General features: G+C 38.1%; 1 protein-coding gene across 5 annotated transcripts in view; it reads left to right on the top strand.

Annotated features, from left to right (window-relative positions):
• Positions 1 to 3,189: 3,189 nt before the first annotated feature.
• LOC107553508 (phosphatidylinositol 3,4,5-trisphosphate 3-phosphatase and dual-specificity protein phosphatase PTEN-like) overlaps positions 3,190 to 15,387 on the top strand; it is a 24,250-nt gene continuing 12,052 nt past the window's right edge. The window contains exons 1-7 of one of the 5 annotated variants that reach the window (XM_016235760.1): positions 3,190 to 3,996; positions 9,417 to 9,501; positions 9,676 to 9,720; positions 11,198 to 11,241; positions 12,591 to 12,829; positions 12,979 to 13,120; positions 13,850 to 13,918. In XM_016235760.1, coding sequence (XP_016091246.1) covers positions 3,912 to 3,996; positions 9,417 to 9,501; positions 9,676 to 9,720; positions 11,198 to 11,241; positions 12,591 to 12,829; positions 12,979 to 13,120; positions 13,850 to 13,918 — 709 coding nt within the window. In that variant the 5' untranslated portion in view covers positions 3,190 to 3,911. Of the gene's footprint in view, positions 3,997 to 9,416; positions 9,502 to 9,675; positions 9,721 to 9,804; positions 9,849 to 10,489; positions 10,895 to 11,068; positions 11,114 to 11,197; positions 11,242 to 12,590; positions 12,830 to 12,978; positions 13,121 to 13,849; positions 13,919 to 15,387 lie in introns of those variants that run through there. The other 4 variants (XM_016235771.1, XM_016235785.1, XM_016235778.1 and 1 more) reach the window with 4 other exon arrangements.

Raw genomic sequence — 15,387 nt, 5'->3', positions numbered from 1 at the left:
CGCTGCTGTTCCATAAACGCCACGTGGCACGTGCTGTCAGAGATTGAGTCTGTGTCTCATTCAGGCCGTCGGCTGTTTTTCCTAAAGCGTCATTTCATTTGTATCTTTGTTCTATATATTCAGTTGTGCTATTGCTTGTAATTTGTTCATTTGTTCTTATTCACTTACTCTTCACTTGTCTTTAATAATGTTTGAACTTTATACTTGTTAGGCTATAACTTTTGCTGTGGTATTGAAATTGGAATAGAGAATTGTAAAATGTAATTGGTATTTAAACTTTTGGTGTCAAATAAGCTTATGAATTAGAATAAAAGATAACATAGGTAAAAAAAACAATGATAACTTGTACACTGTTCATAATGCACAAAATATTGAAAGAAAATCCTAAATATTGAATTGGGAGTTTATATGAATGTATCTCGCGGTAACCAAGGAAATGCTGTATCGCTGCTGTTCCATAAACGCCACGTGGCACGTGCTGTCAGAGATTGAGTCTGTGTCTCATTCAGGCCGTCGGCTGTTTTTCCTAAAGCGTCATTTCATTTGTATCTTTGTTCTATATATTCAGTTGTGCTATTGCTTGTAATTTGTTCATTTGTTCTTATTCACTTACTCTTCACTTGTCTTTAATAATGTTTGAACTCTATACTTGTTAGGCTATAACTTTTGCTGTGGTATTGAAATTGGAATAGAGAATTGTAAAATGTAATTGGTATTTAAACTTTTGGTGTCAAATAAGCTTATGAATTAGAATAAAAGATAACATAGGTAAAAAAACAATGATAATAGCAACTTTTTTTTTTGTGGCAGGGCCAGTGAAAATATTGGCAGGGCAAGTAAAAAATTTTAATTACTGGCCCGACCGGGTAGAAAAAAATCCTTAGCATTGAGTCCTGAAATATAACTTCAGCTAACAGTTACACTACATAAGCAAACTATTTTGTGGAACTTTTCATTCCCGAATGATGCAAAAAGCAATTCATAATTGGTTTATATGAGGTCATGGGCTGAATGCAGGCATAATACGCCCTAGAACAGTCTCAAAATCTGTTATGGGTGAATAAATCCTAAAATGACGGATGGATGGATTTAGGGAGCAGGGCTGTGAGTGTGCTCCGCTAGACCCATTCCCAAATGGATTTAGGAGATTCCCAATTAGACTTAGTGCGGATGAGAGCATTAGATTCAATATGTTCTAGGTTACCCTATTTAAATCTGCAAACTGCAGGTGCAGTGCTGTGCAATTCTGAAAAGGTTACAGTGAGTATGCACAGGATGTGTGGCATGGATTTTCCCAGGGAATAAGCAGCCAGAGGCACGGAGACCTACTTTGGGTTAAGGACAGGACACACTCACCCATTTCCTTAAATCTAGTGCCACCACGCCCCATAACACTTTTTGGATGTCTCCCTTACTCATTTTAAGTCTTGGAGTACTAACAAGTTGAATCGGGTGTTTTTGATTAGGGAGACTGCAAGAAGTGTTCTAGGAACAAGGTTATGAAACTTAATAAAGGATGCTGAATGGGTTTAAAGACCCCATGCAATTGTATATCACTTATTTCATGTTGAAACAGGCACATTTTTATATCAGTGTTATTTGAGTGTTATTTATACTTTTATCATATTTATTAATATTTTTAAATAGCTTTCATTTTTATAGATTTTTTTTTTATATTACTATTTAGGTTTAATTTATTTTTATTAAAGTTTTTATTTATTTATTTAGTAATTTTTCTAACAATTGTTTCAACTTAAACTTCAGTTCAATGCCAGGGCAACATTTTTTATTTTTATTTAAAGTTTTTCATTTAATATTTATATTTGTTTTATTTTATTTCAGTTTCATTTAAATTCAAAATAATTTTTATAATTTCCTTTTAATTATAATTAAGCTACTGTAAATATGCGCTAAAACTGAATTTTAACAACATTTAGGTATGCACTATACATAACCCTCAATACTAACACATGTGGCCAAAACCCTGATTCATTTCATTTTACGTGTCAAATTACTTTTTAAATTCCCTTAATTCTTCAAGGTGCTCAGACTTTGCTTCGCTTTTTTCATAATACATGTGAAAGGAGAATGAATGAATAAGTGCTGATAATTAATTAAACATCAAGTAATACTGTAGTGTAGTGTACAACAGGTGGCTCAAGGTCAATTATTACAGTGTCGATGCTTTAACCAGCTCTTAAATGACCTGACACTATGTGCTCATATTTCTCAAAATGCTGCTGAAGATGTTTAATGTTTTTTGTTGTAAGCAGGCCTAACTCTAACACACTAAAAACATCTTATAGATACAGACACATCATGCATTGCAGACTCTCAGTCAACTAAGAGGCCCCCAATATAAAAAACTTAATAATAACTTATAATATTTACATAACTATTTGCTGAACAATAATACAATACATCAATGATTTCTTAACAGATAATTACTTCAGTGGTTTTCATCCAAGTCAATGAATTAGTTAATTTTCCAAGTGTGACGTCTAGACCCGGAAACACGTGTAAATAAAATCTTAAAACGACATGGTCATTTTATAATGAATATTTATTTTTACACCACAGCTCTAAAATATTATATCGGGTAGAAATTGTTTTTTTCCAAAAATTATTATCCTCAATAAGAGGGTGCCCTATTGTCGACAATGGGGCCAAAACGGTCGAGAACCACTGCATTAGTTTTAAAGTTGGAAATTAGTTAACAGTTATAAATGCAATGAGAATGCAAGAAAATTAAATTTTTCTTTCATATATATATAGTTTCATATATCTTCTCCGTGGACCCCCGGTGCACTATCAAGGGCCCTCGAGGCCCACAGACTCCGCTGTAAAATAATCTACGAAAATATAGGTTACTCACTCTATTGGCTGAATGTGGGGGTGAGACCAGCGCTCTGCACGGGACGAAACAATGTACTGACACCGTGCGCGCACGTGACCGCTCTGACAGGGAGAAGCACCGCGTACATCCTCACTTTCATATCCTTCCGCCCTTCAACTCGAATGTCGCTTTATCACCATTGCGCTTTGAAAGTCACCCCGTTTCCCTTCTACACAGCGTGTTGTAGATGTAAAAAAAAATTTCAGCTGATATTTTTTAAAGTGACTGCTCGTATCGCTTATTTCGAACACTAAACGGCACGCGTCCACGCACTATTTCTGCTCGTGGCGGAAAGATATGTTTTTCTCTCTGGGTAAACGTGCCGGATTTACGTTCTTTTTTCCTCCGTGGGAAGCCATGATGGCAGTTTGAGAGCGGAGCGCTCTGAGGAGAAATGAGTCCTGCCGATAGACCGCACATCTTCACGCTTCTCCAGCGGCTACCGTCGCATATCTAACACAGTTCAGGTGGAGACTGTCAGTTGTCATTTTTCACGGAACCAACTTGGCCATCCAGCGACGACGATGATCATTCGTTAGGAGGGTTTTGAGGAGGAGGGGGGCGGTTTAGCTGTGGTGGCTAGCGAGCGATGCTAGTCGGGAAAGGCTCGCCTGTGTGTTTTCTTCTTCGCGCGGAGATGGAGAGGATTCGCTCCTCTCTCTGGACCTGATCACGGCGCGCGCGCCGGATACACAGACTTCTGCCTTACTGTTGTTGTTACTGTACCGGATGCATTCCGGTTTGACCGGGCCGCGGGATCGGAGGACCTTTTCACCAGCTCGGAGGACTGAGCGATCGGGACAGATAGAGTCGGGCCTGCTGCGCCGGAGCGGATAGAGGCCCGTCTGCAAAAAGCTGTAATCCGGCCCGCTGCGCGAGACCCACCAAGCCAGTCCGCGCACGCACTCACGCACTCACACACACACACACACTCAAGTGTGAGAGAGGAAACATAACGTTAATCCCCTTTCTAACAATAAACCGGAATAAAACTGAGGTGTTTTGAACTGCTGTCATGGCAATGACTGCAAAAATTAAAGAAATAGTCAGTCGGAATAAGAGGCGCTACCAAGAAGATGGGTTCGATTTGGACTTAACGTGTATCCTTAACTTACTGCTATTTACTGTCTAAGCTACTTTGTTTTATTTTTCTTTACGCTTTTTGTTATATATGCTTGTCATATTTTGTAAACGATAAGGCTTTATGAGAATGATGGGTATGCTTTCCCTACATGGCTTCCTCATTTTAATGTCTTTGTATATGTTAGGCAAACCCTTTTTAAAATGCTTAGTCATGACGCTCTTACTGTCTTAATAACGAAACATATTTTTTCAAACCTCTCTTGTAAGATGCAGATATCTGGTTTGACAGCTACATGGCTGTAATGACTGACGCTCTTTCCAGGCTGGCAGTTTTACATACAGTTTGGGATGCCCTGTCATTTTGTTGAACATCAGTGTGTTTTGCTGTTTGACAGCTTCTATAGGTGCTTAGCACAACAATGACAACAGTTTGCTGAAGAGATTGAACAAATCAGTGTGTATTGACAAATCCGTGATTTCTTCTACTAGCCAATGACAGTACCATTGATCATGTGAAGACATGAGAGGTCTATTCAGTGGACTTAATGGATAATGCAGTGTTGAGTGTGTTCTAACCTTGCTATTCTTAGAAATCTTTGAATCGGTTGATTTCCGAACACACTTGTGAAGAGAAGTCTTCATGTGACTTCATCGAATGTCCAACTCCGTCCACGTTACAAGAAAATATTGAACGTCTTTAGCCTATCAAAAAGGTAATTACTCAGTCATGTGTCCAGGTCAGCATGTAACCTGCTTTGCCATCAAGTCCATATGCTGTGGGCAAATGATAAATTATAGTAATTATTCTGATGTCCGAAAGATAAACATTTTGTTTATTGTATCGGTAATAGTGAGTGGTTGACCGATATCGGGCATTGAAAAACTCTTGAAAGCACGTTGTTTAGTGGCTGATATATATCAATGAGATGCCCATGAACTAATTTTACACAAAATTGATTAAAACTTTGAAAACAGAAATTATTTAATATCAGTTGACAAAGCTGTCAGTTAAATTAGGATCTGACAAAACTGAACTAACTCCCCAAATGTCAGCTGATTAATCAGCTTGGCCTGGTTGTTGATGTATAATTATAATCCATAAAACAAAAGGAATATTTTATTGTTAATATGCAATTATGTGCACAGAAATACAGAAGTTTGGTGGAAATTCCCTTTTGATTGTGAACTCATCATGGCTGTTGAAGGAATTATGTTAGGTCTTCATTTGCTCTCAGCATTTAGACCTCTTCCTCATTTTCATCTGGCCAATATCAGACGGCCTTTTGTCCTAACAATTTGGCCCTTGTGTGCAAACACCGTTAGCGCAAGGGAATGCAGGTAAGGTGTGAGGTCTTTTTAACTCACGATTCAGAGAAAGAAGCAGATGTGATTCGTGCAGTTTTTGCACCAGCAAGCTGTTTGACTTTACTGCTGCTAAGCCTCGTAGTTTTGAGGAAGTGTGGCAGGTCAGGTGTTTGACAGTAAATGGCCTGCTGTTTTCTTAGATAAGCATTTTTAAATGGGATGAGATGTCAAGTATAAGAGTAATCTATCAGATTCGTAAGTGAGGTTGGTAAATCCTAACTTCTGGGGATTTTCTAAATAATCAAAAACTCCAGCTGGTCATTGTTAAAAGCTGTAATGGTCATGGTTGTCCAGTGTCCACCATTGCCTTTTCCCCTCGCTGCAGTAAATCTCACCTCTGGTTTTGCAAAGCTACACCACTGGCGTACTGAGCATGCTGGGAAAGGTCAAATGTCATACAAGCTGTCAGAGCTGCAGATTTTTAATGCCTCAGTCTCTTCATTAGAGATTTATTTAACTGAGGGTGTTCTCTGTTGCTCTATAACATTGAAAGATTCTTTCTTTCGCCTTTGCTTGATTTCTGAGATTTTTTTTGTCTATGTGTGAGTGGTTTAAGTGTCATTTCAGTATGCTTTCATGCAGCTGTGTTCAGAAGGGTGGAGGGTGTTTTAGCATTCTGGGTGGAAATGGTTTACATGTTAAAACCGCTGGCTCTGTCGGTGTGACTATGTGTGTGCTACATTGTTTGCCTGACATTGAGATACTGCTTAGCAGATGATGAAGGAGAAAGATGCAATGCAGATACCTTGTTCTACTGTCTGTGGTACACTTACACATGCCTTGATTGATTGTATATTTTATTCACATTGAAGTTCCATGTTTACTTACATAAAATGTGCATAAGACAATGAATGGCATTGCCAAAACACATGCGACCTTGTGGTGATTGTTACTATGATGGTGTAGGGATGCACAATACCGTTTGCAGTTGTCTTGCAGTATTGCAGTTACCGATTAGACAATCAGGTTGTTTGCAAGAAGTTTGATTATTGATTTTGTTGTCGGAGGGGCTTAAATTGTCCCACTGTGCTTTGAGAATCCTTGTAAACGCTTTGTTCCTCATCCATCTTGTTTTGAGTTGTGCTAACCTTAAAAACATGACAATTTCTTTTCTAGGTACAATACAGTGCAAAATCACCCACTTTTTGCTTTTTTTTCCAGTCCATTGTGGTTTGTCCAGGGTATATTGGTTTTGAACACCAGCTAGTGTAGTTATGATCCATGAGTCGCTAACTGTTTTAAAGAAATTGGGCTAAAAATAAGCGTGACTCATCCAATTAAAAGCTTCTGGCTTTCTATTCTGACAGTGTATGACAGGAAACGAACAGAGCAGAGAAGTCCTGCTTCTCTCCCTCTTTCTCCACCGTGTTGTGGTCGAGGTGTGAACATCCCCCAGAGTCTGCACACATCATGGGAGCAAGAGCATACAGTAGAAATTAACGTGTGGATGAGAATGAGGCTCTGTGAGGAGACTGCATTGTCTCTCCGTGTCAGAAAGCTGCATGATTACATGTGAGCTGCATTTGAGTGCTCTAGCTGCTTGGTGACCTTTGACACCTGGTTGGTGTAGCTGAGAGTTGTGAAGCTGTTTGATCTGTTTTGCGTAGGTAGAAAGTGCAGACACTCCTGTGCCTACGGTCTGACACGTTGCTTAAAGGTCAATGCTTAATGATGATGGTGAGAGTGTGACATTTACACTTTACAGACAGCTGAGCATCTGTATCACAAGTTTTGCCTTGGTTTTCTGCTTGCTGATTTTAAAATCTTGGTTAAGCTACAAGTCATCTGAACTCCAGACTGACTGGATTATTACAGCATTTTTTTTCCTGGCCTGTAATGACATATTCAGGGGAATCTCTGTCCAAACATCCAATACCATTCCTTTTAGGTCTGGGCGATAAATCGATTTTATTGATTAACTCGAATGTGTAGTTTACATCGATTTGTTTGAATGAAAATCGGTTTTCTCTTTAACATCCGCCGACGCTCCCCTCTGGGCTCATGTGGTTCCGAATAGGCTCAGCCGTCCCCCCGAGCGTTTGCCATAGAGATACTCAAACAACATGGCAGCGAGCAGGGAAGAACTCGTTCCCAAGAAAGGCACAATGTCATCCGTAATTTGGAATTGGTTCGGTTTTGCGGCGTCAGACGCAGAACAAACAACACCCCGCTGCAAAGTGTGTTTGAAGTCTGTTGCTAGCAAAGGTAGCAGTATGACCAATTTACTGCAGAACCTCAAACAAAGGCATGCTGCCGAGTGAGAGAGATTTTGCGCCCTACGAAATGAACAAAATCACGGCAGCACAAGTACACCCGCCAAAAACCAACTTACAGCAGTGTTACTTATTGCGCAGCTCGCCAAGCTTTACATTGTGGCTCACATGGCAGTAAATAATACGATGATATGATCATGCAGTCAATACAGATATTTCATAAAAACATTAAAAACAAGCAGGGCTATAACATAACCCATTAAAAAAACTCACACCATGTCTACAGAGTGGCGCGATCCGACAAAAGATAATAGAACCCAGTGATGTTGGCGCGATGCGACGTGACCCGATTCCCATCTGCCTCGTTCTATTTATGACGAACTGTACTGACACTACGTTCAGATGATTTGCAACTGTAGTGTCAACAAGACAACTGTCGCCGCGTCCAGTGTGTAGACACAGTCAGACAGTGTCTGCTCTATTACCAATAACAATTTATATTTAAAAAAAAATTCATAAAACAGCGGCATTACAAAATGGACGTTGGACAGAGCAAGTGTAAATATCTTTTCTAGTCTATATTTCCATGACACTAACTCACTGCAGAGTTGCCAGTTTTAATCTCTTAACTCTGAATTTGCTCTTGGATGGTTAGATACATGATGGGCTAGTATAAAAAATAACTTAAGGTCTTTCCAGCATTAAGGTAATCCTGCTTTTTTTTCTCCAATACAAATTTGACTGGTAAATGATAAAGAATGATGGCCCCTTTTGCATTGCATTGCATATCAGGGATGACAGATTGATAAAAAGACATGCTATTTATGACTAGATGTAACTTGATACTTCGCGGTAAAAGTGGCTTTCTGATTGACTTTGCGCTAACTGTAGTGTCAACAAGACAACTGTCGCCGCGTCCAGTGTGTAGACACAGTCAGACAGTGTCTGCTCTATTACCAATAACAATTTATATTTAAAAAAAAATTCATAAAACAGCGGCATTACAAAATGGACGTTGGACAGAGCAAGTGTAAATATCTTTTCTAGTCTATATTTCCATGACACTAACTCACTGCAGAGTTGCCAGTTTTAATCTCTTAACTCTGAATTTGCTCTTGGATGGTTAGATACATGATGGGCTAGTATAAAAAATAACTTAAGGTCTTTCCAGCATTAAGGTAATCCTGCTTTTTTTTCTCCAATACAAATTTGACTGGTAAATGATAAAGAATGATGGCCCCTTTTGCATTGCATTGCATATCAGGGATGACAGATTGATAAAAAGACATGCTATTTATGACTAGATGTAACTTGATACTTCGCGGTAAAAGTGGCTTTCTGATTGACTTTGCGCTATCAGTGCGGCTCTCATAAAAAAATAGTGAAGACCACTGACTTACAGTCTTACAAACATTTACAAACTGTATCCGGTATGATAAGAATGTTATGTTACATTTTATGTTATGTTGCATTTTCACTGTTTACAATGGCAGGGCCTGCCATCTTGTCTTTTTGGCTTGTTGTTTCTGTTTGCACTTTAACCCCAAGGGGGAAATCCAGATCAAATCCCAGAAGGGAAAATCAAAACAAAATAAAGTTAAAACTTGTTTTGAACAATTTCTTTGTCATCTGCAGATTGATTTTAAGTAGGGGGGAAAAAATCGATTTAAATCGTAAATCGGACTTTTTGTTAGGCCATATCGCCCAGCCGTAGTTCCTTGTTTATGTTGCTGCATATATGTCTTGACGTCTTTTTGATGTTCATCTTGTTTTTGTTCTTGTCACTTGTGAGTATAATCTTAACTTAAGTCTTGTGAAGTGTTGTACAGTCACCTCATTTTCCTTAACAAGCATATCAGACATCTACCCAAATATCATTGCCATGGGATTCCCTGCAGAACGGTTGGAGGGAGTTTACAGAAACAATATAGATGATGTGGTTCGGTAAGTCCAGTTGGAAAAGCGCAAAATCTCTAGCTCTTTTTTTTCCCTTCTAGTTCATCCCACTGTATATTTTGACGATAAAGTGTTTTCTTAAGTTAGACATTGTCAACCACAGTCTCCAAAAGAAAATACTGTGATTTCAGGTTTTCTCATATGGTGTTGTTTTCTTTCCAGATTCCTAGATTCGAAGCACAAAAATCATTATAAAATTTATAATCTGTAAGTATTTTGTTATATACTTATCACAATATAAGTGATTATTGTAAGAATATTGGGTGATCAGAGCTGTGCTTTTCCTTCCAGATGTGCTGAACGACACTACGATGCATCCAAATTCAATTGTAGGGGTGAGTACTTTTACTTTCATTTTCCAATATTACATTTTAATTGTTAATCTGGAGCTTTTAGGGTTTTTGTTTTTTGTCTGAAAAGTAGTGATGACATAAGTTCTTTACCACAGTGTCTCTTTAATTACACCTGAATGAAAGACAAGCTCTTTACTTTCAGCCGACTTGAAGCGATTCAGTTTGATTTACCCAACTTTTGCCCAGATTTGTAGTCTGTAGGAGTCGACACTAGTTACGGAAAGTCTTTGCCAGTCTACAGATTTTGGGTGGTCAGAGTTGACCAAAAATTGGCTAATGTATGATAAAGCACAGATAAAAAAAAAAAATATATATATATAAGATTTTAGATTCAGACTATGATACAGGATTTTAGAAAGAGTTGAGGGGTGGCACATTTTAACATTTGCTTTGTTCTTAAATCCGCAGTTTTTAGCACACATTATATATAACTGATCATATATAACTGATATTTGAGTGTCTGCTTCAGTTGTTTGATGAAATGGTTTGTTACTGATGATTATTGATGGGAAGTTGTTGTGCAGCTTTAGCTTCTAGTGATGAGTTTTGTGCTAATCACATGCAGTGACGAGGAAGCAACTCTTGGTGTCAAGTTTTTCCTAACCTGTTTCTGTTTGCACTTTAACCCCAAGGGGGAAATCCAGATCAAATCCCAGAAGGGAAAATCAAAACAAAATAAAGTTAAAACTTGTTTTGAACAATTTCTTTGTCATCTGCAGATTGATTTTAAGTAGGGGGGAAAAAATCGATTTAAATCGTAAATCGGACTTTTTGTTAGGCCATATCGCCCAGCCGTAGTTCCTTGTTTATGTTGCTGCATATATGTCTTGACGTCTTTTTGATGTTCATCTTGTTTTTGTTCTTGTCACTTGTGAGTATAATCTTAACTTAAGTCTTGTGAAGTGTTGTACAGTCACCTCATTTTCCTTAACAAGCATATCAGACATCTACCCAAATATCATTGCCATGGGATTCCCTGCAGAACGGTTGGAGGGAGTTTACAGAAACAATATAGATGATGTGGTTCGGTAAGTCCAGTTGGAAAAGCGCAAAATCTCTAGCTCTTTTTTTTCCCTTCTAGTTCATCCCACTGTATATTTTGACGATAAAGTGTTTTCTTAAGTTAGACATTGTCAACCACAGTCTCCAAAAGAAAATACTGTGATTTCAGGTTTTCTCATATGGTGTTGTTTTCTTTCCAGATTCCTAGATTCGAAGCACAAAAATCATTATAAAATTTATAATCTGTAAGTATTTTGTTATATACTTATCACAATATAAGTGATTATTGTAAGAATATTGGGTGATCAGAGCTGTGCTTTTCCTTCCAGATGTGCTGAACGACACTACGATGCATCCAAATTCAATTGTAGGGGTGAGTACTTTTACTTTCATTTTCCAATATTACATTTTAATTGTTAATCTGGAGCTTTTAGGGTTTTTGTTTTTTGTCTGAAAAGTAGTGATGACATAAGTTCTTTACCACAGTGTCTCTTTAATTACACCTGAATGAAAGACAAGCTCTTTACTTTCAGCCGACTTGAAGCGATTCAGTTTGATTTACCCAACTTTTGCCCAGATTTGTAGTCTGTAGGAGTCGACACTAGTTACGGAAAGTCTTTGCCAGTCTACAGATTTTGGGTGGTCAGAGTTGACCAAAAATTGGCTAATGTATGATAAAGCACAGATAAAAAAAAAAAATATATATATATAAGATTTTAGATTCAGACTATGATACAGGATTTTAGAAAGAGTTGAGGGGTGGCACATTTTAACATTTGCTTTGTTCTTAAATCCGCAGTTTTTAGCACACATTATATATAACTGATCATATATAACTGATATTTGAGTGTCTGCTTCAGTTGTTTGATGAAATGGTTTGTTACTGATGATTATTGATGGGAAGTTGTTGTGCAGCTTTAGCTTCTAGTGATGAGTTTTGTGCTAATCACATGCAGTGACGAGGAAGCAACTCTTGGTGTCAAGTTTTTCCTAACCTGAAACTGTTAAAAAAAGTTTTTTTTATTTTTTAAATGTGAATTTTCTGCTGTTTAATAAAAACACAAAAAGCAACTGTTTTGATGTCTGTTTTAGTTACTTTAGTTACTTATTTTAGTTACAGTAATTTTAGTAGCAATATCAGATTTTCATTTATATGATTGTTATGGCCAAAAGAAGTCACAATAATGGTATTATTTTGATATGTATTGAAATATTTAACATTTTTACATTTTACTTTTTTTTTGGGGATCGCCCTAAAAGTATGAGTGAAGCGGCTACAAAAAGCATTCAAAATAATTGATCAACACTTCCTTTAGAACACGTTGTCTAACATCTTGTTTTTTTGATGCAATTCAAAAAAACTCCCACACTGGCAAGCAAAATTTTTTCAGATGCCGGCAGAGTGTCTTACCTTCATCTGTCATCTCTTCCGACATGTCTTTGTGTGTCAAAAGTAGCTACATGCTGTATCGTTGTCTTTTTTCCGTTTCATGACAGGTGGCAACTTGCATTAAGGTCCAGTATTGCCACCTACTTTGAGTGTCAACCAGATTATTTACCATAATTATCATATGTGTAGTGTTAACATGTTATCAATATTTCATTATATCAATACCGTGTATTCTTGAGCATGATGTTCTAATTCTCTGTCCTATTCTGAAGGACTATAAAGGTGATTCTAAAATCCCCTGAGTACTGAATCTTAAATCTGTTTGTCCTTAGTGGCTCAATATCCCTTCGAGGACCATAACCCGCCACAGTTGGAATTAATAAAGCCCTTCTGCGAGGATCTTGACCAGTGGCTGTCTGAAGACGAGAACCACGTGGCGGCCATCCACTGCAAGGCAGGCAAAGGTCGCACGGGGGTCATGATATGCGCCTACCTGTTGCATCGCAGGAAGTTCTTAGAGGCACAAGAGGCACTGGACTTTTATGGGGAAGTCAGGACCAGGGATAAAAAGGTATGACCATTTGGTTCTGCATTCTATTTATGATTTGGAACTGCTGTTGCACTGAAGAAGAGGTATCACAACTATTTTACATCCCCAAGTTTTAATGGAACACTAAAACATTCTTCCCTGTAAGTTACTAAGCCATTTTTCTTTTTCAGGGGGTCACCATTCCCAGCCAGTGCAGGTATGTGTATTACTACAGCTACCTGCTGAAGAACAAGCTGGAATATAAACCCATTGCTCTCCTCTTCCATAAAATGGTTTTCCAGACTCTGCCCATGTTCAGTGGGGGCACCTGCAGTAAGTCTTACTCTCCTTTTACCTTGTCTTAAACATGACAATGTGTCGCAATTCACCTTTTTTGGAATGATGTTGTGTAGTAAAGTGGTTTTAAAAGCATGTTTGTATATATGTTATACATACAAAAGCCTGAGATGTTTTGAAAGTGTTATTTGATAAAACTGACCTGGTTATGATGCCATGTGGGGTTGTGGTCACACTCACAAGGAGCTGCCATTGTGTTTGTCATTTTAACCCTGTACCACATCTTTTGGCTATGTCCCTAACACTAACACTCATGGGTACGCTGTCTTTCTCTGTTCCTGTTTTCTTTTCTTTGAAAATATCCCTTGAGGACTCTGTTCTGACATATCAGCTCCTGCAGCCCACAACACAGTCTCGCGTATAATGACATCACAGATCACACCCTCTGTCCTCCCCTCCCCTCATTCATACATAGTGTGCTATTCCATGTTTTGTTCACGTTCGTGGATCTGTGTGCCACAGCCAGGCTGAACACCAACCCGAACTGCACCCTACATCACACCCATTTTTGGGAAGTTCTTCATGTATCAAAATTGGAACTAAAAGTGCAGACTCAGTCTCAGAACTCCAATGATTCAGAGGTAGACTCCAGCGTTCCAGATCGTGTGTGTGTGTGATGGCTGTCATGCCAGGGCCAGTGTGGTGCAGCCAAGCTTTTGGCCAGGCTGATGGTGGTGGTGTTTAACTTCCTTCTCTCTCTCTAAGGGGACAGTACTGTTAAAAACAGGAGTGAGGTGAATCCCCAGGGCTTCAAGAAAGGCAACTGGCACTGGGGTAAAATTGCATTACTTTACTACTACTGTTAAGGGAAACATCTCCAAATGTCAGACAGGCCCTGCCCTGTACTGCATTCAGTACAGTTCAGTACAGCGTTTGTTGCTCTAGTCTCTTTCAGGCAGGAGCCCAGAAACAGGTAGAAAGAATTCATAAATATTTTATCTGCTCTAAAACACATAGAGACGCTCTGTTTTCATTAAGAACAAAAAAATAGGAGTTTATTTATAAAGATGGAGTTATAAATTAATCAAGTCACTCTGAATAAATTTGCTGTCCATTAAGTGGGTGGTATGACCTAAATTTCATATCATGGTATGATTCATTTAATGGTAATGGTATGGAATTAAATACTGGTGAGTTCATAGTCAAAGTGACTTGCTCAAAGACCTGGCGGACAAAACATTCATAGAACTGCAGCACAAGCCTGTCAATTTTCTGTCTGTTCTAATCCAAAAATACTTAATCACCTCTCAAAAGAATAAAACAAAGACATGTAAACAAAATGCATGTTTTGGGCATTAGCAATTCATATAAAGCACCCGCCGCAATATTTCAATCACTAAAAACAGCGGGACATTCTAAAATTGAATGTGAAAGTGGAAGTTTAATGTTAAAACGGTGATCTTAAAAGATCAAATTCAGTACACACCTTATTGATGATGCGTGCTTTAAACAGGGAAGCAGATGAGCTGGAATATGAATGCAAAGCACTAAATGGTTAAGTGTTTTCTTTTGAAAATGCACCATGAAATATCTGTAGGACCCAGCACATTTTCAAACAGCTGGGTTGGGAGGACTATGCTGAAGTCAACATTCAAGTTCTGGGAGCTGAGGACACATATGGACCACATGCCGTCAATACAGTAGGCTGTCTGTTTCTGTTTTATGTAAAAAATTTGAAGACCTGGCGGACAAAACAGCCATAGAACTGCAGCACAAGCCTGTCAATTTTCTATCTGTTCCAATCCAAAAATATTTAGATCACCTCTAAAAAGTATAAAACAAAGATATGTGAACAAAATGCAAGTTTTGGCCATTAGCAATCGATATGAAGCACCGCCACAATATTTAAATCACTAAAAACAGCGGTACATTCTTAAACGTTTAATGGGAAAACACTTAAAGTGCCTTTAAAACAGTGATACTAAAAGATCAAATTCAGTACACACCTTAATGATGATGCATGCTCTACACAGGCAAGCAAATGAGCCCGGAATATGAACGCAATGTACTAAATGGTTAAGTGTTTTCTTTATAATGGTTTTCTATGGGAAAATATTTAATATTAAACTTTGCGCAGTGCGTTTATATTCTGGGTTCATCTGCTTGCTTGTACTAAGTATGCATCATCAATAAGGTGTATACTGAATTTGGCCTTTAAATATCACTGTCTTACTGCATTTGCATTGATAAAATATCAAATGTATTATAGTCTTAAAAGTAAATTAACTATTTTATTATTAGAT

This window comes from Sinocyclocheilus grahami, unplaced genomic scaffold, assembly GCF_001515645.1.
Source record: "Sinocyclocheilus grahami isolate Dianchi unplaced genomic scaffold, SAMN03320097.WGS_v1.1 scaffold18.1, whole genome shotgun sequence".
Lineage (NCBI taxonomy): Eukaryota > Metazoa > Chordata > Actinopteri > Cypriniformes > Cyprinidae > Sinocyclocheilus > Sinocyclocheilus grahami.
This window is presented reverse-complemented; position numbering and strand designations above follow the sequence as displayed.